At 43.2% G+C, this 26,986-nt stretch overlaps 1 protein-coding gene across 1 annotated transcript in view; it reads left to right on the top strand.

Moving 5' to 3' along the window:
* Nucleotides 1-6: 6 nt before the first annotated feature.
* Nucleotides 7-26,986, top strand: part of LOC109912024 (phosphatidylinositide phosphatase SAC2) — a 55,007-nt gene continuing 28,027 nt past the window's right edge. The window contains exons 1-5 of the mRNA XM_048609026.1: nucleotides 7-109; nucleotides 9,330-9,509; nucleotides 15,645-15,712; nucleotides 17,642-17,766; nucleotides 22,608-22,728. Of these exons, the coding sequence (XP_048464983.1) occupies nucleotides 9,332-9,509; nucleotides 15,645-15,712; nucleotides 17,642-17,766; nucleotides 22,608-22,728 (492 nt within the window). The 5' untranslated portion in view covers nucleotides 7-109; nucleotides 9,330-9,331. The remainder of the gene's footprint in view (nucleotides 110-9,329; nucleotides 9,510-15,644; nucleotides 15,713-17,641; nucleotides 17,767-22,607; nucleotides 22,729-26,986) is intronic.

The following is a 26,986-nucleotide window of genomic DNA, read 5'->3' on the forward strand; positions in this document are numbered from 1 at the left end:
GATGATGAGAAAAGCAGCCCAGAAAGTCCATCACAGGAGCAATGTGTGGATGACATCCACCCGAGGTTTTTGGTGGCAATTATTTCGCGGAGGAGTCGACACAGAGCAGGTACTGAAACATGGTTATGTTCAGACCACAGTGAGGGGCAGATAGATGCTCAAGGTCTCCATTGATAACCATCTATTGTTCCCTTCTGTTTCTTTTGGTGGAAGCCTTTAGAGACCCATTGCTGTTCAATCTGTCCTTGTTCTCCTCGATTCTTTAGCTTCTGAGATTTTCTTGAAAGGTTTAACACTTTTTCATGTGCATCAACAAAGCAAATGAGGCACTCAGGTGCTACATACAGTTTTTTGCTGCTTTTTAATATCCAGAACATGTAAAATTTCATTGTAATCAATCAGTATTCTTTCACCCAGCCTGGTTTGACCACAGCATATTTTAACTTTGTGATTTCCCAAAGGAAGAATGTTGAATTCCCATAAAAGGCCAAGCTTATTCATCTCCCTTCTGAAAAGTTCTTCCATTTTTGTTGCTTTTTCTAAGCTGTTTTACGGCAGAATGATCACTGTTTTCTCACTTAGGTTTTCTCAGAACAGACCTATAACTTGTTCCTCGTATTCTCCTGTTGGTAAAGATCTTGCGATGATTGCTGGCTTCTATAAATCTGTGTCAAAGTTCACCTGGAAATGGTCCTGTGAACTGTCCTGGGATATCTGAATATATTCAAATAGTATATGAAAGCCAACTGTTTACTTAGACTCTTTTTCTGTGCAGAGAAAGTTTGCATTTTCATTAGGTTTTAGCTGTAGGTACACCTGCAGTGCTTTTCCAAATGGAGTCCCAGAATTTTGACCCAGTGACACAGAAGGAGCAATGATAAAGTCCCACGTCAGGCTGGTGTTGGTTTGGAGGAGTACTTGCAGGTAGTCATGGTGTTCCTATGCAGCTGTTGCTGTTGTCATTCTAGGTGATAGGATCATGGATTTACAAGGTTGTGCTGTAGGAGGTTTAGTGTGATTTTTCGCGTGTCACTGTTCGTTTGGTATATACTGCTGCTTTTGTGTGGAGATGGTGGAAGGGGTTGAACTCATTGCTGCACATTGTGTTGGTGATAGTCATTTGAGGGCTGTTTTGAATTTCCATTACTCCTTTTCCTGTCATCTTTTTGGTTCAAGGCATTCAGTCAACGGTTTGCAGGTGTCCCCATGCTCCTTTTCCTTTGTGTTAACTTCAGCTAGTGTCTAGATCAAAAATCCACCCTTTATCTATCCTTGCCCCTCCTGATTTTGTTTAAGGTTTCTGGGTGTTCCGCTCTGGAGGATGTCAGGATAACAGTATGTCATACACACAGCACATTGTGCAGTTGGGGCTGAACTGCTTTTCATTTTCCCATCATGGTAACTACCTAGTTTAGCTAACTCTTCATAAGACAATGGTCTCAAAAATGGTTTGACCTGAATTGAAACAGAGCTAAGCTAACATTGGTCGGAAATATTTGTGGGGGTTAATTCAGGTAGCTGTTAATCAAGTGCACGATTGAACAACTCTTGCAGTGGTCTCTCGTTGGAGAATTGCTCTTATTTTCCAAGGTCTTGTTGGGGATGCAAGAGTTTTTTGCTATCTTTTCCCAACTTGCTTGTTAAGAAAGCTGCTCGTATTTCTGATAACAAGAACAAGGATCACGACTGGGCCATTCAGCTCCTCATTCCTGCTCTACATTTAACAAGAGTATAGATCATCTGATGGTAATCTTCAATCCACATTCCTGACTGCTCCTGTTGAGCTTTTACCCCTTCGCTTCCTGAGAACCTATTCATGTCGGACTTAAAAATATTCAAGGATTCTGCTTTTGACCAGGAAGAGTTCCGAAGTTACACACCCTTCGGAGCAAAATGTCACCTTGCCACTGTTTAAAATGGGTCACCCCTGACTTTAAACAGTGAATCCTAGTCCTAGATTCACCCCTAAGAGGAAACTTCCTCTGCATATCTAGTGTGGCAAGACAAGTCATGATTTCACATTAGCATCAATTTGCCTCTACTCTTCTAAACTCGAGCAGATACAAGCCTAGCCTGTCTGATTTTTCCATGTAAGACAACCTGCCCGTTTCAGAGATTAGCCCAGTAATCCTTATTTAAATTACTTCCAATGCTTCTCATTCCACTGCATCCTTCTTTAAATAAAGAGACCACTTCTAGTCACGGCTGTCCAGATATAGCATCACCAATGCCTGTATAACTAAATCATAACTACCTACTTCTGTATTCTGTTTCCCTTGCATGAAAAGATAACATTCTGTAACCCTTTCCAATTACTTGCTATTCCTGTATACTAATTGTTTGTGAATCATCTCTGACATGCAAATCCCTCTGCATTTCAGAGTTCTGCAATTTCTCACCATTTAGATAAACGTTTTGACTTTTCCACCAAAGTGGAATGTTTCATATTATACTCCATTTTCCAGATATTTACCCCCTCGTGGGAAATTGTGCTTGATAAATCTGTTGGAATTCTGTGAAGATATAACTCGTAGAATGACTGTCTCCTGCTTGTCAAATGTAGTTTCTCTGGGCTTTCAGAAAGCATTTGACAAAGTCCTGCATTAGACATTAATGTGCAAGATTAAAGCGCATGGGATTGGGGGAAGTGTATTGAGATGGATAGGAAACTGGTTGGCAGAGAGGAAACAGAGTAGGAATTAATGGGTCCTTTACAAATTGGCAGGCAGTAATTAGTGGGATGCCACAGGGATTGGTGCTGGGACTGCAGCTATTCACAATATACATTAGTGATTTGGACGAGGGAACAAAATGTAACATCTCCAAGTTTGCAGATGATGCCAAGTTGGGTGGGAGGATGAACTGTGACAAGGATGCAAAGATCCTTCAGCATGATCTCCACAGGTTGGGTGAGTGGGCAAATCAATGGCAGATTCAGTATAGTTTGGATAAATGAGGTTATTCACTTTGGAATCAAAAACCAGAAGGCAGATTACTACTTGAATGGCTGTAAATTGGGAGAGGGGAGTGTGCAGTGGGACCTGGGTGTCCTTGTGCACCAGGCGCTGAAGGTAAGCATGCAGGTGCAGCAGGCGGTAAAGAAGGCAGATGGTATGTTGGCCTTCATTGCAAGAGGTTTTGAGTACAGGGGCAGGGATGTGTTGTTGCAGTTGTACAGGGACTTGGTGAGACCACACCTGGAATATTATGTGCAGCTTTCGTCTCCTTTTCTGAGGAGGGATGCCCTGGTTCTCAAGGGAATGCAGCGAAAGTTTACCAGGCTGATTCCGGGGATGGTGGGCCTGATGTACAAGGAGGTATTGACTGGGATGGGATTGTTTTTGATGGACCTGAGACGAATGAGGTGGGGGTGGATCTTGGACTTAAAATTCTAACCGGATTAGACAGGGTAGATGCAGAGAGGATGTTCCTGATGGTGGGTGTGTCTAGAACTAGGGGTCACAGTATGAGGATTCGGGATAGACCATTTCGGATGGAGATAAGGAGTGGTGAGCCTGTGGAATTCAATACCACAGGAAGTAATTGTTGCCAATATATTGAATGTATTCAAGAAGTGGCTGGATATAGCACTTGGGGTGAATGGGATCAAAGGTTATGGGGAGAAAGCAGGATTAGGCTATTGAGTTGGACGATCAGCCCTGATCGTGATGAATGATGGAGCAGGCTCGAAGGGCCGAATAGCCATCTCCTGTTCCTATCTTCTATGCTTCCGTGTAAACCATCCATAGCCTTTTGTAAGCTCTTGTCCTCTTCACAACTATCTTGCTATCTTGGTGTTGCCAGCAAATTGGGCAGCAATATCTTGGACCCTTCGCTTAAGTAATTTATATAAATTATAAACAGTTGAGGTCTTGGTTTTGATCCTTGTGACATCTTGCCAACTTGCAGAAGATTTATTAATGTCCAATCTGTTTTCTCTTAACCAGTCAGTCTTGTATCTATGCCGAGATGCTTACCTGTTAAGCCATAAGATTTTATTTTCTGCAATAACCTTTAATGTGCCACGTTAGAAATCCCTTCTGAAAATTTAAGTGCAGTGTATTCATCCCTTTTATCCACAGTGCATATTACTTCCTCAGAGCTGACTTAGATTGGTCAAAGATGATACCTTTTTCAAAAAACCAGGTCGACTCTGCTGGATTACCTTGAAGTTATACAAAAGTCCTGCTATAATTTATTGAATACTAGTTCCTCACATTTTCCCTATGGCACACTTTTTAAGGCAACTAGCCTCCTCATGGAACAGAGGACCTGGGATACTTTTTGTTATATACAGTTATGCAATAGGGAGTTTTAGTTTTGGCAATTATGTTGAAGCTTTTTTGACTGTGGAAGAGTTTAAGCTGTTGGATCTGTCAGTGCTCATGTCAGAGAGGTCTGTGTTTATGCTGGATATATAAAATCCAAACATGCCAAACATCCACTTGCTGGGGTGAGTGTGGCTCCAACAGCACTTGAAGCTTCCCATTATCCAGGACAAAACAGCCCTTTGCACAACCTCCCCAGTATTTACTCCCTTCACCACTGACGCGCAGTAGCAGCAGTGTGTGCCATGTACAAGATAACAGCAGTAACCCACCAAGAGTCCTCTGACAGCACTTTCCAAAACTGTGATCTCTACAATCTGGCAGCAGACGCATGGAAACCCCACTGCCTGTAGGTTCCCTCCAAGCCACACACCATCCTGACTTGGAACTATATTGCTGTTCCTTACTCTTCATTGTACCTACACCTCAAAGATTGCAACAGTTCAGGGAGGCAGCTCACTACTGACTCCTCCTGGGCACTTAGAGATGGACAATAAACTCTGGCCTTGCCAGAAATATCAACATTCAGTGAAGAAATTTTTTAAAGAAAAAAAAACTGCTGAAAATGGATAAAAGGATTCGGTTTAGGGAAGTGAACGGGACAGTCGAACTTGCCCTTGATTATTGTACAAATAAATAACACTGGCGTAATAACCCAAGAAAACTCCTTTTTGGAGCTGTAAATCTCTGGTTTTTATTTCAAGTAAATTTATAGATAGCAGGTCAGGTGTATTTGTGGAGAGAGAAATGTAACACTGGACCTCTGTGATATTGCACCAGTGTGCTGATCCTCAGCCTACAAGGTTGACTGATTCTTTCTCCACGGATGCAATCTAGTGTGGATATTTCCAGACTGTTTGTTTTTATTCCAGATTTCAGCATTTTGGTTTGGTGATTTTGCACCACCTTGTGACTCATTATTGAGCATTCTTTTGTAAGAAGACAATTCTATCTCTGTTTCCGTGCTGGGAATAGTTCAGTTTAGTAATTGATATGGTACATCAGCAGATTCTGACAACCTTTTTACATGGTGACTGAATTTCAAAAAATAATTAATGTGCGCACTCCACGTTGGTTATTTGCTTCATACTGTTTGTTTATTTGTGGAGGAGCGGAAACCATTGGAAGGTGCAGATTTAAGTTGCTGCTGGAAGGCCTGTGCTGGGCTTTCGCACCTTAACTCTCTGGGGTGGGACCAAGGGCATACTGCACCGCGTCGAAACAGGCTGTGCTACAGATCAGATACTTTTTTGCTTTGGTAGGTTTAAAACGTTTCATGGCCCTATTTTGAGAGGGGCAGGGGAATGATCTCTAGTTACCTGTCTGGTATTTATCCCTTAATTAACATTGCAAGAAGTGGTTTCTGTGGTCGTGATGACATCACCACTGTTTGTGGAAGTTTGCTGAGACTAATTAACTGCATTCCCAACACCACAGTAGTGCCAACATATAGTCTTCATTGACTGTCAAGTGCTTTACAATGTCTGATTATGAAAAGTGTTGAGTAAACTCGGATCTGTTATCTCTTGTTCAATCCTTCCATTGAGAGTTGGGTACCAGTGTGGGGACACCTCAACTCGAATGACCTCTGCAGTTCAAGAAGGCAGCTCCTCACCAGTATCTAGGGGAATAAATGCTGCCTCTGCCAATTACGGCCACATGCCATTAAAGGATGGTGCAGACTAAGAACTCTTGCTGTGATTTAGCTGGGTATGTCCCCAACTGCTTCACAAGAAAGTGCTGTCACTGTCATTAAGGAAAACATAGCCCATTTTAAAGTATGTACCGGTAACGACAGTAAACCCGACTGAGTGAGTGTAAGAGCCCGAGCTCCTTATTACCGTTATTGTCCTCGCACTCTGCCATCTCGATCTTTAACGGTCTAAACTGTTAGTGAAACTCAATAGAAGCTTGTGTAGACTCCTAGTTTTACTATTGGGCACTTTAAAGCTGTCTGGCATTAATAGACTTTCCCTTAATTAACGTTTAATAACCTTTTTAAATGTAGCTTCCACTATTGCTTCAGGAATAAGTGGTGATGCAGCTTGAGTGAATGCCTCTTTGTCTAAAGTGTGGTTGTTTATGCAAAGCATTGTTTGTGGGACACAGAATCCCTTTGCCATTTGGTGATGGTTTGAGTTACGTGCAAATTGGCCAATAGTCGGACTTTCCTATTAGTTCTAACTCTGCAACTTACCCACTGATCCATGCACACATTGAACAAAATGAAAGCCTTAAACTGTGTTTGAAACAAATTATACCAATATACTCCCTTCAGTCCTTAGTTTAATCAGCGAGCTGGTTGTGATGAATTTAGGGTGTATCTTTGGAATGTAAATTGAAGCTAACACCTCTAAAAGGAGGATTATGAACATAGACTAGTGTTTTTGAGGGCATGCTCAAGCCTGATCCTCCATCTCAATGCCATACTACCACTTCTCCCTCATACCTGTTGATGCCTTTAACACAAAATTTGCTGACCTCTTTCATGTACATTTTCAGTGATTTTGGCCTCCACAGCGTTCTACGGTGCAGAATTCCACAGATTCCCTACCTTTTTGAGTGAAGAAAGTTTTCCTCATCTCCGTCCTAAATGGTCTACCCCATGACCTGAGACTTTGTCTCCAAGTTCTAAACTCACCAACCAGAGAAAGCATCCTCCTTCCAGTCAGTCCAGCCTGTTAGAATTTCAATCGAATCCTGTCTCGTGCTTCTAAACTCAAGTGAAATCAGACCTACTTGAAACGGTCTCTCATCATTCCCAGGATCAGTCCTGTGAACACCTTCTACGGCAGGTGTATTCTTTCTTCGATAGGAAGGCCAAAACTATATGCATTACCCAAGGCCCTTTGTAATTGCAGTAAGACATCCCTACTTCTGAAATCAATTCTCTTCCAGTAACAGCCAGTATATCATTTGCCTTCCTATATGCTTGCTGTGCCTGCTTGTCTCCTGTCACTGGCTGCAGTACAAGGACGGCCAGATCTCACTGTACATCCACACTTATCAACACATCATTTTAAATAATGCTGGGCCTTTGTTTTTCATACTGAAGTGTATGACTTCATATTTAACCATTTTGTACTGCATCTCCCTCACTCCCTCACTCCCTCAACTTGTCTCAATCACTTTGAAGCCTTGAACCTTGAGAGAGTAATCCCTGGGTTGTCGTCATCTTGTCCTGCCACAATAACTATCCCAACGGTGTCACTTGTATTTGGTTGCTGTCATGTAGTCAACTGCAAAAGTCACTTCCCATTAGTGAGTTTTCTCTACCCACAAGGCCCGTCTGCTCTGTGGATCCCGATCAGGAAAAAGGATGGTGGCAGCAAATCTGTTAGAGTGGGCAATCATTCAGATCGCTCATGCTCATTGAATTGCTTGATGGATTCCTCATCCAAACACCCAGTTTCTTTTTTTTTTTTTTTTTTGGGAAGTATCATCCTGGTTTAGTGGAACTTTTGCGGCTGAGTCACTAGCTCATGGCATTGTTCTCACTCCAAAGGCCTGAGCAGGTAAACTGGCTCACTTGATACTATCTGTGAATCAAACAAGCTTTAACTTATCACTCTTCACAATTGGAGTATAAAGCCCAAAAATTATCCTGAGTCAACAGCAGCGTTGGAAAAACCCAGCAGGTCAGGGAGCATTGATGGAGAGAGAAGTGCAGTTAACATTTCGAATCCAATAAGATCCAATCTTCAAATCTGTAAAGATGGAAAAGCCGTGGCCTTATACTTGACAGAAAGGAGATGCGCAATCAGAGGTGTGTGTCTACAAAGGACAAAGGCAGTGGTAACGGTTGCAGAGAAGGGACCAATCTACTACGCAAGTGTCAACAGCAGAATATAGGTTAGCTCTGCTGAAAGCAGAACGAGGGAAACGAGGCACCAGGGGTATCTCTGAGAAACAAAATGGAATGATCGAGTTCACATTTTGAAGTTGGTGAACATAAAGCAGAGTGAAGAAGACTATCGAATGCCTAGACTTGTCAAAAGCACCATTGGTGTAAAGTAGTATTGTTGGAACGTGTGACAGGTGGACAAACTGGGAGAACAGAATGGGGTCCTTGCAGCAAGCAGTGTGTGAGGAAGTGCCAAGGTAGTTGTTGGAGTTGCTGGGTTTGTAATAGATATTAAATGACCACGTGCCCCCAGAATGGAGTGACATGTTGAGGAAGGGAAGGGTCAACAAATCCAGAATAAATTTAAAAGAAAAATATAAAATTTGTAAATGAAATCTACTGGTCTGACTTGTCTCGCATACTTGAAAATGGATCTCTAGTATGATCAGTATGTTCTTTTCAAAGTATGATTGATTGTTTTAACTGGATCTGAACCAAATGAAGGTGAGAAAAGGCTGGAAGTGGGAATTAAAGTGGAATTTTTCTCGATCCAGGCATGAGTAGGAAGCAGCAGCAACACAGTTGTATGTTAGCCCAGGCTACTGCTGGGAGCTTGGCTTCCAAGGGCTTGCTTCACTAATTCTTTAATGTTTTGAGTTTGTTGCTGCAAATTTATATTGTGATGACATTGAGCATTTGTTCTTGGAAGTTTTTCTTTTAACACCAACTATTGGAGACCTGCAAAGACAGTTGAAGTGTGATTTTGAAATAGGCGCATTGGTTCAAAAAGATTGTTGATAGAACTCTGATGTAAGACAACCATTCTTTCTATAAAAGAATAATCTCATTGAAGGATTGTGATGCCAAATCATTAAAAACGCTAAGATTCCTTTGGTGTAAGTGTGCAATACTATGCACGTCAGAAATCTTGGAATCGCTTCATTTTAGTTTCTGACAACGTCCTGCAGGATAGATGCTGATTTCTTTTATGACAGTATAAAATGGTTGCATTGCAATTGTTGGAAGCTTCTTTATTGATTTGTTCTTTGGTTTTGTCTATGCCATTGCAGCAGTGGCGTTGTAAAGTTGAGCTACTTGTGGGTTATGTAGAAAGCTTAGCTAATTCTTTTCACCAATCTTCTTTTGAATTTCTGCAGGGATGCGTTATAAACGGCGTGGTGTGGATGAAAATGGGAACGTGGCAAATTATGTGGAGACAGAGCAGTTAATCCACGTCCACAGCCACACGCTCTCATTTGTCCTTACCCGGGGATCAGTACCAGTATTTTGGAGTCAGATTGGGTATCGATACAATCCTCGGCCACGGTTGGACAAACGTAAGTGATGAAAGAGTATCTTTACACTTAAAGCGATGAAGAATGGAACTGTGTCATGGAGCAGTAAAGGAACCTGTTTATTTTATGAACTGGATCACAGAATGAGTAGCATAAGCCCCATATGACATGAAGCGAATGATTGCAATGGATGTAACGCCAAACTTGCCTGTCACCTTTTATTGGCTTTCAGTTTTAATTATTTTGTGTGTTTCATAGTCTGTGTTGGGCTTGTTGGCTACCCAATCCTTTATTCAGCTAATTGGTCGTTCGGAATAAAAGACATCACCAGCTGCCTTAGGTTCACCAGACTAGTGTTTGATGAATTTATCTGGTGTGAATGATTTTAATGCTTTGTAATTAATACTTGACAACACAAAAGGAAATGGAAAGATAATTTTGATCTCTGAACTTGCGTCTTCCAACTGGCTGTCACTGAAGAAGGTGCCGTAATGTATTGACAGGGCAACTTGGAGCAGGTCATTCATTTCCACCATTCTGTACCACTGTAACCCTTTTATATAAGCAAGTCATTCCAATCATGTACAAAAACCCTTCCCACATTCTGTCAAACACATTACCCCCCATCTCAGTTGGTTTGGTAGAAGTAGTGGGGGAGGTGGGGGGTAGGTGGTGGGAAAGCTTGTCTTTGTGTGCAGGTAGAATGTCACAACTCCATCTGTCCAAAAACTGGAGTTGTCTCAATGTTCTATTCTTCATCCAGTAAAACTCTCAAATCAGTAACTTGGCTGGATAATTTGGCAAACAGTATGCAGTGGCATACTGTGGACTGTTTGTTGACTTTGCACTCTGCTCTGCTCTATCCCATGCTCCATGTCACCCTTGACTTGGCCCACATCCAGCTTCAGCTGAATGGCTCACAGCCCTCAACCCCTGACCTGGAATTTGACAGTGTTAGGAATCCGACATGGATTTGGTCCTGAGGCTGCTAGATTGGAGTTACTGGTTCTGTAATTGACAAACGCAGGAGTTGTCAAGCTTTGAAACCAACAACATAGAGATGTATCAAGTGTTTAGGCCCTGTTGACATTTAGGCAATAGCACTGAAGACTTGTGCTTCATAACTTCATGTGCCCTTATCCAAGCAGTTTCAGTACAACTACAACACTGGCATTTACTGGCAATGTTGGAAAATTGCCCAAGTATGTCATGTATACAAAAACAGGGCAAATCCAACCAATTATCACCCCATCGGTATACTCTGGATCATCACTCAATTGGTGGAAGGAGTCAAGTGTTATTGAGTCGCCATTGGCTCTTGACCTCATTCCAGCTTTGGTTCAAACATAGACAAAAAGCTGAAATCCAGAAGTGAACTACGTTTGCAGATGACACAGATTGGTGGAGTTGCTGATTAGTGCTGGCGATTGTGAAAGGATACAACAAGATCTCGATAAATAGGTGACTTGGGCACAGAAGTGGCAGATGGAGTTTAATCCAGACAAATGTGAGATGATGTATTTTAGAGGATTGAATTTAGGTGTGAACTATACCGTAAATGGCAGAACCCTTAGGAACATTAACATACAGATCTGGGCGTGCAGGTTGACAGTTCCCTAAAAGTGGCAACACAGGTGGCCAAGCTGATTAAGAAGACACAGCATGCTTGCCTTCAACAGCCGGGGCATGGAGTACAAGAGTTGGCAAATCACGTTGCAGTGATATAAAACCCTTGGTGTTGGGTGTAGTTTTTGTCGTGGAAGGACATGGAAGTTTTGGAGAGAGTGCAGAGAAGTTTCACCAGCTTGTTGCCTCGTCTCGAGGGAATTAGATATGAGGAAAGGTTAAAAACGTGCAGATTGCTTTCACTGGAAATATGCCGGCTGAGAGGAGACCTGATAGAGGTCTATAAAATTGAGCGGCATAGATAGGGTGGATAGTCAGAGGCTTTTTCCCAAGGTTGAAGTTTCAATTACAAGGGGGCACAGGTTCAAGGTGAGAGGGCAAAAGTTTAAGGGAAATGTGCGAGAAAAGTTTTTCACGCAGAGTATGGCAGGGCCTTGGAACACACTGGCAGAAAAAATGGTGGAAGCAGGCACGTTGGCGACATTTAAGAGGCATTTGGATGGTTACATGAATAGGGAGGGAATGGAGGAATACAGACCAAATAAAGGCAGAAAGTTTATTTTTTAGATATGGCATGATTGGCACAGGCTTGGAGCACTGAAAGGGCCTGTTTCTATATTGTACTTCTGTTTTGTTCTTTGTTCTTTTCTTTAAGTTACTCAGTAGTGTCCTCGCATCTTTAGCTGCTTATCAATAACCTTCCCTCCATCATTGGCTCAGAAGTGGGAATGTGCGATCCTCGACGAACAATGTTCAGCACCATTCGTGACTTCAGTTCCTGAAGCAGTCCATTTTCAAATGCAGTAAGACCTTGACAATATTCAAGCTTGGGCTGACAAGTGGCAAGTAACATTCATGCCCCACATGTGCCAGGCAATGACCATCAATAAGAGATAATCTGACCATTGACATATTTCTGTAACTGAATTCCCCTACTGCACCCACCTACCCCTGCTTGCTCAGCATCTTGGCTACCACTTAGCAGCAACTCGACTGCATTAGCCACATAAATACAGTGGCTACAAGAGCAGGTTAATGACTAGGAATCCTGTTGTAGATAACTCTTCACCAGACTGCCCAAAGACTATCCATCATTAACAAGGTACAGGTCAGGAGTATAATGGAGTAATCCCCACTTGTCTGGATGAGTGCAGCTCCAACAACATTCAAGAAGTTTCATACCAGCTGGGACAGAACAACCAGGTTGCTTGACATCACATCCACCAGCATCTCGTCACTGCACTTAGTAGCAGCAGTGCATACCATCTACAAGTTGTAGCAGAAGTTCATGGTGCGTTAGACAGCAGCTTGCAAGTTCACAACCACTTCTACCTTCAAGGGCAAGGGCAGCAGATACATGGGAACACCACCCCATGCAAGTTCCCCTCCAAGCCACTCACCATCCTGACTTGGAAATATATCGCTGTTTCTTTAGTGTCATGGGTCAAAACCATGGAACTGTGTTCCTAGCAGCACTGCTGCACCACCAGAAGGCAGCTCACCATCTGCTTCTCGAAGGCAGTTTGGGATTAGCATTAAATACTGGCCTAGTCAGTGGTGTCCATATCCCCTTAATGCGAAAAAACATATGTGCAATCTGTTTGTTCAGTGATCCTGATTGAGTGGTTAACTTTGACCAGTGCTCCGGACATAAGTCCCTTATTCTCCATTGTAGAGCCAAGTGGTATTTTTTTACATTGACCTAGGGATGTGCATTTGTTTTAATCCAAATGCCAGCATGTCTGTCACTGCATTGGAAAGTCGGGTGCTCTGCTTCTTAAGTGGAATTTTCTGACAGACGCAAGGTTGTCCCTGATTGAGAAATGGAGCATCTAACCTTGAAAACGGTTTTTGCCTCAGTAATTAAACCTGAATGTCACTCGCACTTCTTCGTGATCTGGTATATATTAAGTCTTTCCCTTTGGTTCTAAATCTCTTTTGCTTTCCATCTTGTACTTATGACCCTGATTTTATCAGCTCCTGGACAATTAAACAGCCGACCATCATTTACTCTGCATCATCCTATCAAATCTCCTCAGAATCTGATCTCTAATGAAGAAAAACCCAATTTTCCAAGTCTTTTGCGTTTATATTTACTTATACCAGGAAGCATCTGAGCAAAATTTTATTGTTTCTTTTCTAAAAGCTCAGCCCTTTCTTTAGTGTGGTTGACAGTTTTGCACTTTGTACTCTGAACTGACATATTGCTTAAGTTTTTATATGAGCTTGTTATTACTTTGCTTTTTATATTTTTAACCTCCGTGTAGAATTCCATTGGTGTTTTGTTGGCATCTTAAGTAACCTGCGACCTTGAATATTCTATGACATACTTCCATCCAGAATATAATTATTCTTTTTTGTTTATCTGATGTGTATCACCGTTAATTGACACTGCTGGCTTTTAGGTCTATTTTGTCCATCTCTTTCTATAGCTTTCTTTGGTATTCTGAACCAATATTGTCACCTAACCTCTCAAAGTACAGCCCTTAACTCCTGTCTGGTTTCTGTTGAGACAATTATCATATGCTGTTTGTTCTTCAAATCATGTTGCACTGATTAAAGACAGCACATGAAAGGTAACTATTGGAAACTGCTCTGAACCTAATATACCTCACATGCCTCCATCCACTGTCCATGTTTGTTTCCTCAGCTAGCTGGATGACTTTGACCTTTCAGTGTGCACTGATATCACTGTTCCCCTGCCCTCCCTGAGCCTTTCTCCAAAGCAATCTTTCTTAAACAACTGCAGAGTTTGTGAATATTTCTTCAATCCTTCCACTTGTTTTGCTGATGTCTTACTTCAGCCAAGCTATTTCATTTAGTATGTCTAGCTGGTTAGCCAAATACCCTGGAGGAAGTATTCTTTTGAATTTGGCAGTACTACAGCAGCTGGTTTGACATCATTAGCGCCATATGGCTTTGGTATTGCTCACTTCTCATGGAATACCTGTCATCTTTGAGACTCCAGAGTCAAATATTGGCAATGGAGTGAAAAGCCCAGCACATGTAAATGAGATGAGGTAGTTATCCTTCAAATCTTTAGCCATCAAAGCACAGCTGGAGTTAATGCATTGAGAGATCCTGTAGTTTCATCCTGTACTGTGCAGTTCTGTAACAAAAAGTCAAGTCTCAAGGGCTAATAAATATTAGCCAATTTATTTTAAGGCTGAGATGGGTGGCCCAATGAGGCATGAAAACCTCTTGCAGAATTTGGTTTGAGCTACCTCAAAGAAAACATTAAACAGTTTTTATGTTCTGAACAAATTGTGGTACAGGACATAGGGGAGCAGTAACAGAAGGCTAGTCCTCTAGAAAGCTGCTGCTATATGACAGGCCACTGCCTCCTTTGCTGTTCCCATTGTTTGCCCGTGTGGTTCGAGCAGCTGTTGGGACGTGTATAGAGTCAGGACAGACGGAGCTGTCAGCTGCTGAAATGTCCAACGGAGCAACTCCTAACTGAGCAGTGACAGAACTCTCCATATTAATATTAAAATCTCGTTTACTTCCAGCTTGGATACACAAACTTTGGTGAGAGGAGATTGCAACTGAGAATGTAACACTTGTCTATTTGCAAATTGTGTTTCGCTCCACTCACTTTGTTGTCATAGCTATTAGAATGCTGATTAATTGAAGTCCTGTTTTAAACCTGTTCAAATTGGGGATGCTCAAAAAAAATTGTCTGCTTTGCATTGACATTACACACATACATGTGCGCCTGTGTAAATAATGTGTCTTTGGAGCCATTTTACTGCTTTCTTTACCAAAGTCACTCTGTAACTCAGCAGTAAACTGGTGTTCATCGCCTCCTCTTAAGGTCCGAGCCCGTTTTGGAAACTGAGGGGTCAGGTAATCTATCCCAAGAATTTTACCCGTGCTGCTGCTTTTCCCTACCCAACCCCATCAAAAACACAGGTATTGTAGGCTCATTGCCTGAGGAATAACTGCTGCTCAGGATGAAACCTGTGTCCATGCTGACTATTGGCTACCAGAGTAATGAGCAGGTAATTGAAATAGTTCTTTCTAATTGGCACCTGATCCAGCACAGCCATGGGATAGAAGCTTGGGGCTATCCTTCCAAAGATATGTTTCTGCCCAAGATTCGATGTTTAGTTGGTAATGTCGGTGCAGAAGTTGATTTCTTGCAAATCTTGCTGGATTCCCATTCTTGTTCGTGGAAACAGGCTCTTCGGCCCAACAAGTCCACACCAACCCTCAGAGCATCCCACCCAGACCCATCCCTCTATAACCTACCTAATCTACACATCCCTGAACACTACGGGCAATTTAGCATGGCCAATCCACCTAACCCGCACATCTTTGGACTGTGGGAGGAAACTGGAGCACCCGGAGGAAACCCACGCAGACACGGGTAGAATGTGCAAACTCCACACAGTCACCCGAGGGTGGGATCGAACCCGGGTCCCTGGTGCTGAGGCAGCAGTGCTAACCACTGAGCCACTGTGCTGTTTTGGGCGAGCTGGTGCCTTTCACTTTTTGAATGCTCTTGGTGAATGTTTTTGTTTGTAACGTGAAATGGTTTGATTTGTGCAGCTGAGGAGGAGACGACCAGTACGTTTGCCGCACACTTTGAAGAGCAGCTGAAAATTTATAAAAAGCAGGTGAGCTGGTTGCTTTTTGATGGAGCTCCTAGATTTTTAGTCCGTTTTCCAGTCGTGTACTGAACTACTCTGATTTAATAAGCTGCTCAGTGTTTTGGCTGCGTGCGGTTTGTTGCTTTCACCTCTTGTGTTTTAGTATGTGTATTCAACTGACTGACCTGTAGTTGCTGGTCACTCTTTGCGCCTTTTTTTAACAAACGAGTGTAATGTGCAATTCTCCAGTCCTCTGGCCTGCATGGAGTCCAGAAAAAATGTTATGGCCATCTTCCATAATTTTCACTCTCTTGCCTTCCTCTGTATTCTTGGTACATCTCCATCTGGTGTTTTAAGGTGGCAAATGATGTTTTGTCCTTTGTTGTGAGAGTATTTAGAGTTTAGAAGTAGGGAAATCTCATCCTAATTTATGTTCTTATCAAATTCAAGTACTGTCTATCCAATAGCAACATCTAATTTTACTCTTTTCAGGGTGTCTGAACAACTCCTCCATGATCTGAGCAGCTGCGTCTTAGTAACGACAGATACAAAGTATTCAGTTAATAACTCTGTCATGTCCCAGTTTTTGTGCAAAACACTTTTTAATATTCATGATTTTATTTTTAGACGCACTTTAAACAACAGTATCTCTACAAAGCACCCCTAAGCACTTGTTTTAGGATCCTACAACAATTATTGCAACATAACTGCAGATATTTCCCAATTTTTGATTTTCAGTGTCTTTAGAGTCATGTGCAAATAACATTCACTCTCCCACTCCAAACTGTCATTTTCCTGTCAGGGAAGCAAGCAAGTATCCTGCCTGTTCTGAGTGACATATTGATGATATTAGATTAAGTATTTGTTACATCCAAAGTTGCTGAGAGAAACTTGTGCTCAGGTATTTAAAAGTCAAACATGTTGAAGCACTGACAAGTCTTCCATATACATGTTCATTAACAAATGTATGCAGTCCATGGACTATACAAGTCAGATTTTTTTCTTTACGGTCACCTGCATCAGCCATGTTCACAGTTTGATTAGAATTAGTTGCTCGACTGTTTGTCTTTGCCTCTATTTCACAATTAACCACAGATGTAGGTTATTAGTAGCCTGGGTAGTGCATGCGCACGTGTACTATTTAATCGACATTTTGTGTTTGTCACCCTTTTTGTTAATGGCCCCATGTTTCACCTAACTTCAGCTGATCATAATATTTGTTTATTATTCCTAACATGCCAGTTTATGGTCTTACTTTGCTCTGATTTGTTTACGAAATATTCCATTGCTTCTATAGCACCTGCATTTAATGTTGTCTTGACTTAAAGCCACTGAATTATAGAAGGACAAATCCTCTATCCAGTATCAGATGAGCAGGCAGGGAATAGAGGGATATGGACTATGTACAAGTAGGTGGGATTAGTTTAAAATTGCATCGTTGTCAGCATAGACATAGTGGGCTGAAGGGCCTGTGCTTTAATGTTCTGTATTTGACAGACAAATGTTAGGATCATCAAAGTAAATTACCATTGCAGGTTATCATGTGGGAACTATTTTATCCAGAGAAGTCTTGGATGGTTAGTCTTATTCCGATTGTTTTAATTTTGTCATGCTCCTGTTATGTTTGTATGCTGTAAGCAGCGCGCAGTCTCTCAGCCTTTCTGAACAGGCTTTAGGCTTGTGTCATGTTCCAAGGCGTTCCATGGGAGCGATTATGAAACAAACTTGGAGACAGACTCCCAAAGAGATGTTCTGGCAGTTGATTCCAGACTACCACAGGGTGATTTTAGTAACTTACTGGAGGAGGAGGAGACTTAGAGAGAGCTTTTTGCCCCATCAGGCCCTGCTGATCTTTGTGCAGACTTGCATGCGATTTGGTCTTTGTGGAAATGAGCTTTAAATAATTTTGTGAATATTGTATTGCATTCAATTCCTGTTTCTGCTTCATCTTGGTAGGTTATTGTCAGCCTTGTAGATCAGACTGGAAGAGAGAAAATAATTGGAGATGCCTTTCTTCGACAAGTTTTGTTGTACAATAACCCAAGCCTTACCTACGTGACTTTTGACTTCCATGAGCATTGGTAAGAAGCAAGGATGATAATTGAAAGCCTTTACACGGATACGTTCTGGTGTTCTAATGTTGATTCAAATGCAACTCATGACAAGGCCGGTGTTCGAGCAGTTCACTTCTTGTTACGCTGCGTGGTGTGATTGGAGTCTCTCGCTCATGTCAGTTTTTTTTTTTCCCCCTCCCTTCGTCCCACGAAAGTAAATCTGACTTAGATGATTTCAAATCTCTCCTCTTGCCTAAGTGGTTGAGATACTAGCTATTTCTCTTTTCCTGTCGTAATATCCAGTCTCTTGGCTTCTCTGTGCTCTGAAATACTTTGGCTTTCTTTGAATTGATATCCCTACTATTTAGGGAACGTTGTCTCTCGGTATAATGTGAAAACAACAAATTTTATTTCTGCTTTTTAAAAGAAACTTTCCATTTATCAGAACAAAAATGGATGAGCACGAGAGACAAAAATGAGAGCTTTCTTCCTAATGTCTCATACGCCACATGGTTGCCTGATTTACTCCTTGATTGTGCATGTTGCTGCAGAGCCCTAAAATCCAGTTTGGGAGTGGTGGAGATGGAAATAAGTGTCACGTACCCTTCGGCAGTTATTTATAATAGGAAAAGTGATTTGTGTATCTGTGAGATCCTTAAACATTACAGACCATTTTCCATCTCAACATCAGAATAAGTAAATATCCAGGAAGAATAAACTGTTCTGGATGACATTGAGAGTCATCCTATTTGTCTTACATTTCTATTTGCATTTTGAAATTAATTTTTGATTAGCAGTCACCCAGGATTTAGTCTCAATATTTGTAATATATGGCAACTGTTTGTGGTGGGTGGAGAGAGTTACAGTGACTGCTGATATAATGTGAAATATTTGGCGCTGGTGTTTAAGAAATTTGTAAACCTGTGCCTCTTAAGTGACCACAAAATGAAGAACTAGATTTGCCAGGAGCTGGACTACATTTATCAGTCATGCTCATGTGGCAGAGCACTGCATTTTATAGTGATGAGAAAATACAGTGCAGACTAGAAGTGTAATCTATTCTGCATTTAACATCAAACTTGACCTTCTGTTTTCATAGCACTGTTTTGGTTTTAGCTTGTCTATTCAGGACAGCTATGCTAAAAAGTCGTGACCCAGGGAAAAAAATCTACAGTTGACTCTTTAAGCATGTTCTGTCATTTCTGCAAGGCCAGAGAGGCTGGTTGTTTCAATGAACTGGCCCCAAAGTGTATTGAAAAATAGTTACAGCTGTTTGTGTATGTTGACCATCTCAAACAGGCTTGTTCTTGAATTTACACATCTCCCAACTTCTGCGATAGTTTGTATTTAACTGTTCACCTTTCTTTATCTCTGAATTTTGAGTGCTCCCACCCTGGTTGCATTATTTTGTATTCATTATTTGGAGTATTGCTGGAAAAGGGGGCATGCTGTTAAGCCTTTTTATCTTGCACCCATCAGGACAGAATCCCAAGAATACCAGATATCCCAGGGAAGAATTCAAACTACATGAGTAAAGGGTGCTAATTGGTTGGCAAATGTACTCTAATTTACATATTAAGTACTGCCCCAACAAAAACCAAACCACGCACATCTACCAATTGATCAGGACATTGCCACGAGCATACCAGACAGCGGTTCCTCACAGGTTTTTCTGAGAGATGTTTATCCATTCTTCAATTTGTAAAAGATGAATCCCTACTCGAGAATATAGATTCAAGTAAGCGTAAACAATCCTGACTATATTTAATCTGAGCCTGTTCAATCACTGAATCATATGTAATCGTAGAATTTTACAGTACAGAAGGAGGCCATTTGATCCATTGTCTGTATTGGCACCTGAAAGAGCGAACTAGCTAGTCCCTTTCTGTAGCCCTCTAAGTTGATCACTTTCAAATATATACCCAGCTGTCTTTTGAAGTCTCCTATGGAATTTGCCTCCACCACTCTCCCAGGCAGCATACTCCGAATCCTGACAACTGAGCAAAGAAGTTTCTGTTGGACACTTCTGACGTTTGCAAGCATCACTAGTTGAGAATGTTCAATAATTTGCATGTTGCAAATGGTGACAGGTGAGTGCAGGTAGGCAGTGGTGGGAATTGGCCTATCGCCATCCCACCTACCTTCCCCAGGTCCTCCTATCCCCGCCTCCTTGACCTGTCCGTCTTCTCTCCCATCTATCCGCTCCTTCCACCTCACTGACCAATCCCCACCACTACCTACCTGCACTCACCTATCACCGTCCCACCTACCTTCCCCCCCCCCAACCCCCCCCCCCCCCGCCCCACTTCTCTATTCCAGAGCCCCCTTCCCCCTCCCCCATTTCTGAAGAAGGGTCTTGACCCAAAACGTCAGCTTTCCTGCTCCTCTGCTGCCTGGCCTGCTGTGTTCCTCCAGTGCCACACTGTTATCTCACTTCATTGTTCCTTTTACCTCATTGGAACTGAATTTTTGATTTGGGATTACTTCACATCCTTGTTACTTCTATTTAGCCAATCTGGGGGTTTGTTGCTAACCTTTAATGGGGCAAGCAGAGGGGAGGGAACAGATAGGTGCAGGTTGAACTCAGAGAAAATGACAGGCAGCCAGAGGGTAAAGAGACAGCTGGTAGTGTGATAAGTGTACCTTTCAGTAGTCTTCTGATTAACCACATTGGTTTTCTCAGCTGTCAAAAATGCCATTTTCAGCAATCAGTTGAATCATATATGTTCATATTTACAAATGGTTTGATTGAAATATTTAAAAACTGAAGTGGTTGTTTGCTTACTTTCAAGTCGAGGAATGAAGTTTGAAAACGTGCAGACTTTGACCGATGCTATCTCTGATATCATCACAGACATGAAGTGGGGCTGGTTAGTATCTCCATTTACTTCCTTTTGTCACTTGGTGTAGTGTACTAAATATTTTTTGGTGCAATGACAAGTTCACAGAACCAAAGATTACTTGTTAGGTTGTCAAAGTTCCACAATATTGTGAGCTTAATTTCTTCTTTATCGCTATAGCAGTGAAGCTGTTCAGACTTACAAAGTGTAATTGTTCACTTTTTACTGCTGTGTTGAAGGACAACAATTCTCAGCACTTTACAGAAAGTCTGTAATGATATAAAAGTTATCTGATCTGCCCAGGACTTGTGGAAGTCCCTATGTTAATCATAGTTAATTGAAATTTCTTTGTTTTTTAGCAGCATCCTCTGTAGTTGAACAGTAACTGAATGTGTGTCGTCAGATGTTTATGTAGGGTTGACGGGTCAAAGATAGGAATCAGCATTGTGATGGTTCCAAGTGTCACTTTTATCCACCTAAATCCATCTGCTCAGACCAGTTGTGGAGGGTGTGTTGTGTTCCCTTTGCAGGCTATGACAGCAAATTGATAAAAACCAAAAGAACTATGGTTGCTTGAAATCAGAAACAGTTACCAGTGCGCTGAGAGGTTATGCTGCCTCTCCCCTTGGTGTGGAAGTGGTGAGCATTGTAAGAGACTCGAGGGAAATCGAAGGCAAAACATTTCAGGAAGCGGCAAATAAATTTGTAAAGAATGTCTGTCTGATTTGTAATCCCTGGGTTCAATTAAACTCCGATTGCTTGGAAAAGGAGTTTTACGCTCCATCTATCATGTCCCTTGTAAATTGAGTTTAGACAGTCACAAGCCGGCTTTTTGGTCAGTCTACATTTAATTACACAAACAGTGCCTGAATTCCGAGTTCGATTCTAGAGAGGTTGGAATGGGAAATGGAGAAAATAACATTATAGCGACGAAGGGTCTTGTTAAGATTAGCATTGAAGTATTTATTTCAATGAAGAACTATTCTATCATGCACACGGTCTGGGAGTGCCCAGGCTTGCTTGCTTGCTTGCTATTGGGTGTTCAGTGCAAGTGTTCAATTTCTTCAGCCTAATGTGTTGAATATAAATAGTGCAGCACACTAACTGCTAATGTGGAAAGGACATTGTTACAGTGCAACATGGATTTGGCTATTGTGTTTGAGTGTATGAAGCTCATTTATATTTTAAACAAAAATGGAGCTAGGAATGCAGAAGCTCTGATTAAATGTAAAACTACAGAAGTCACTTGAGCTAGTGTGTTTTGAGGATTACATCGTTCTTGATCCCAAATATTGGAGGATCTATTCACCCATTTATCAGCATATTTGACCATTCAGACTTCTTACAATGACGTTTATAATCACAAGGACAGGCATTGAGTGCAGAATTCTGCTTCCATGTGATATGATATCTTGTTGCAGTGATGTAAATGAGAATGGGCCACTCTGACTAAATTGGAATGGTATGTCACAACTGCAGGATGACAGCAATGCTGATCTGTGGGCAGATATCTTGACTTTGCTATAGGTTTTGCGTCTGTAATTTCCTATTGAGTAGAGATCAGACGAGCGTCCAGTTTTACGATTCACTTAACACTCGGACTGCCTTGAACTGCATGTTGTGAAAATGTGCAAACTATTATTCACCGTAGGATGCTTATCCTTCAAGTGCATTTTTGGGGACAACAGCATCACTTGAGTGTTTCAGCTGTGAAGCTGCTCTTCCACACAGGTTTTTCCCCGTTACAAAATTATTTTGTAAGCTGTAGTTTTGGTGCCAGCAGCAGCTTTCTTCACTTGACCCTGTGGAAACAGGAAATGTTGGCATTCCCCATTGTTGGAAAGAATGTTACCTTACTATTAGGTGGTACAGAAAACTTGGCAGAAGGTCGATTCCCTGCAAATGCTACCATCTTACTACTTAAAGTAAGGATAGTTCTGTTCCTTGTTTTTACGGATGTTAAATTTACATAACTTTGGTCTAGGAGCAATCGCAGGAAAGGCAAACTGTTGGTTTGGTTACTTGCAGGGTTGACCAGGCAGGAGAGATTTGCAAACAGGAAGGAATCTTCAGAGTGAACTGTATGGATTGTTTGGATCGGACAAACGTGGTTCAAGCTGCAATTGCTCGAGTGGTCATGGAACAGCAGGTAGGAAATGGCCATGTAGTCGCTAGTGCAGCATTCAGGAAAGAGAATCCAGTGTCTTGTTTCTGATCTCAAATGTCTTCACCAGTTTTGTGTTCATCTTTATTTTCAATCATTCCCTTCTTACAGCAAAATGTAGAAATGGTTGTGGAATGCTACAGCGGACATTACCATCTTTGCAAGACCAAAAGATGCACCAAAAAGGGAACAATTAACTATTTAATGTAATAATTTGATGTAAGCTTCAAACATTAAGCCATGCAGCAATTTGAGGCGATCCCTGCCCAAACAAAAGTGCATTTTATGGACCAGCAATTCATTGATCCTGATGAATCTCTTCATCAGCAAAATTCAAATAATTCCCTTTACATAGTCTCTGTTCACCTCCATTGTAAGCCATCGCTTGGCAAACTCTGAAGAATTGCCCATTGAGGGGCAAACCTGCAGAGATGTCTGTGTTGCAGCTGATTTTAGCATCCCACCTTGCAGCAATGGAAATCTGTCATCTTGAGAGACAGGTAGGAGATTGGACTTGATGTTATCATTACACCAGCCTTATTCTTATTGAATGGCAGGGCAAGCTCAAATGGCCTTTTATTATGTCCTTTTACATGTACGGTTAGCTCATGATAGCCTCTGTAACTAGTATATCACTATAAATGATTTATACTTCCAGGTAGTCCTCTCATCTCGGACTTTAACAGCAGCAAAATTATAGTAGAAACTGGGCCATGAGTTTTGGCAGCTTTTGAGTGAAGACATTTCTCCATATCTCAGACTTGAGCAGTTGACCTCTTGACGTGGTACTGCGATCCTGTTGTCGGTTGTTCTGCTGGGGAAGCTTTTCACATTAACTTCACTGAAACCTTCCCCCCCCGCCTCCACTTGTCTGACAGCCAGAATTGAATGAGAAGGTGGTTTGATTTTGTTTGTGCTCTGTGAGTTCCTGACCACCTTTTTCATGAGAGGGTCACCAAGGTTGTCTGTTTGCATCTCGCCCAATTACATCCTTGTCAGTACCCGGCTCCTGCCCTTGCTCCTGCTTTCTGTGCCACCCCCGCTGCTGCCATCTGTGCTCCAGACCATGGTTACTTCTATCCTTGATGCTTGACATGGACTCTTGTCCAACCTTCCATTTTCTACCTTCATAAATTTTAGGTCATCCCAAATTCTAGCTTTGTTTGAACTCTCACCAAGTTCCATTTCCCTTCTCCCCCCCCAGCTCCACCCCCCCCCCCCCCCCATCCCCCCATCCCCCCCATCCTCTGATCTCCATTGGCAGCCACTTGAGCGCTGCCTTGATTTTAATATTTACGTCCTTGTTTACAAATCCTTTGGTGACCTTGTCTCTCCTTGTTTCTGTTGACTCCTCCAATCTTGTACTCCTGAAATTTGTTTGCTTGTCTGAGTATGGCATTATGATTCCTGATCTTAGTACATTCACCATTGGTGGCCACGTCTTTAGTTGCATAGACCCTAGAGCCCTAGACCTCCTAAAGCGCTCTGTCCCTATCCATCAAGTGTCTTTTTAAAACCTGACTCTTCGGCACATGTTTTGCTCGTTTGCCCGTAGATATTATGTGGCTCAGTGTCAGGTTCCATTGACTACAGTTCTATGAAATGCCTTGCAGCAACTTCCTGTGTTACAGGTGCTATTATCAATGTCAGTTGTTGCTGCAAACTGCTTGAGGTTTGAAAGGAACCTTTTTGTAACGTAACAATGTGAGCTGTGAAGGAGACTTGCTTGATCAAAGGTCTTGCATGCTGCTCATTAGTGCATCGGGGCTTGAAAGAGCAAAGAGACCTTTCCCAAAGGATTGGGTTCACGTCGAACTGACATTCATCAAGACCAACTGGTGACAGTACATTCAGCTATAATAGAGAGTTGGTGGCACAGTGATAATGACAACGCACCAATAACGTTGGACCCTAGGCTAATGTTCTGAGGATATGGGTTGAAATCCCACTGAAGCAGATGATAAAGCTGGAACTCAATAAAAATCTTAATTAAAAAGAGTGGCCTAATTAAAGAAACCATGTAATCACTGCCAATTGTCATTAAAAGCAATCTGATTCACACCGTGAGGCCACTATCGGAGAACCCACAGATGACGTCACATCCGCCACCGCCGGGTTCCCCGCTTCCGGGACAGCGAACACCATCGCTGCCGTTGCCACCGCCTCCATTTCCGAGACCAACACCACCGACACTGAAGTCACGACTACCGTCGCCGCTACTGCCGCCGCCTACCCCGCTCGCCGCGCCGCTCCGCCCATCACCGACACTGACGCAACTCCGTCCGATGCCGACGTCGCTCCACCCACAGCCTCCACAGCCAGCAGCTCCAGCCCTGCCGAGTCTTCACCATTCCCCCAGACCTCCCCCTTGCTGAGGACGAACGGTCAGGCCTCGGTAAAGGGCTCACCTTTGTCCCCCTCCAGCCACAGATCAACGAATACCGCTCACGCTTGGACATAGAGCAGTTTTTCCTCCGCCTCCACGCTTACTTCCTTAACCGTGAACCTAACCCTCCCGCTTCCAACACACCCCCTCTTCCTGGACACCACCCCAAGGCCTCCTACCCTCCCTCGCCCTCTTCATCTCCAACTGCCGTCGAGACATCAATCGCCTCAACCTCTCCACCCCCTCACCCACTCCAACCTCTCCCCCGCAGAACGTGCAGCCCTCTGCTCCAATCCCAACCTCACCATAAAACCCGCGGACAAGGGACGTCTACATCGCCGAGGCCAGGCGCCAACTCTCCGACACCACCTCCTACCGCCCCCTTGATCATGACCCCACCCCTGAGCACCAAACCATCATCTCCCAAACCATCCACAACCTCATCACCTCAGGTGACCTCCCACCCACGGCCTCCAACCTCATCGTTCCCCAACCTCGCACTGCCCGCTTCTATCTCCTTCCCAAAATCCACAAACCTGAATGCCCTGGTCGACCCATTGTCTCCGCCTGCTCCTGCCCCACCGAACTGATCTCCAACTATCTCGACTCCATTTTCTCCCCCTTGGTCCAGGAACTCCCTACCTATGTCCGTGACACCACCCACGCCCTCCACCTCCTCCAGAACTTCCAATTCCCCGGTCCCCAACACCTCATCTTTACCATGGACGTCCAGTCCCTCTACACCTGCATTCCCCATGCAGATGGCCTTAAGGCCCTCCGCTTCTTCCTGTCCCGCAGGCCCGACCAGTCCCCCTCCACTGACACCCTCATCCGCTTAGCCGAACTCGTCCTCACACTCAACAACTTCTCTTTCAATTCCTCCCACTTCCTACAGACAAAGGGGGTAGCCATGGGTACCCGCATGGGCCCAAGCTACGCCTGCCTCTTTGTAGGTTACGTGGAACAATCCCTCTTCCGTACCTACACCGGCCCTAAACCCCACCTCTTCCTCCGTTACATTGATGACTGTATCGGCGCCGCCTCGTGCTCCCACGAGGAGCTCGAACAGTTCATCCACTTCACCAACACCTTCCACCAACACCTTCCACCCCAACCTTAAGTTTACCTGGACCATCTCTAATACCGCTCTCCCCTTCCTGGACCTCTCTGTCTCCATATCGGGCAACCACCTAGAAACCGATATTCATTTCAAGCCCACCGACTCCCACAGCTACCTAGAATACTCCTCCTCCCACCCACCTTCCTGCAAAAATGCTATCCCCTATTCCCAATTCCTTCGCCTCTGCTGCATCTGCTCCCAGGATGAGGCATTCCACTTCCGTACATCTCAGTTGTCCTCGTTTTTCAAGGACCGTAACTTCCCCCCCTCAGTGGTCAAGAACGCCCTCAACCGGGTCTCCCACATCTCCCGCAACTCATCCCTCACACCCTGTCCATGCAATAAGAACCAAAAAAGAATTCCCCTCGTCCTCACGTACCACCCCACCAACCTCCGGATCCAACGCATCATCCTCCGACACTTCCGCCATCTGCAATCCGACCCCACCACCAAAGACATCTTTCCCTCCCCACCCTTATCTGCTTTCTGGAGGGACCACTCTCTCCGTGACTCCCTTGTCCGCTCCGCACTCCCCTCCAGCCCCACCACACCCGGCACTTTTCCCTGCAACTGCAGGAAGTGCTACACCTGCCCCCATACCTCCTCCCTCACCCCCATCCCAGGCCCCAAGAAGACTTTCCACATCAAGCAGATGTTCACCTGCACATCTGCCAATGTGGTATACTGCATCCGCTGTACCCGTTGTGGCCTCCTCTACATCGGGGAAACCAAGCGGA

The sequence above is a fragment of the Rhincodon typus genome, chromosome 20, assembly GCF_021869965.1.
Source record: "Rhincodon typus isolate 14 chromosome 20, sRhiTyp1.1, whole genome shotgun sequence".
In the NCBI taxonomy this organism is placed as follows: Eukaryota; Metazoa; Chordata; class Chondrichthyes; order Orectolobiformes; family Rhincodontidae; genus Rhincodon; species Rhincodon typus.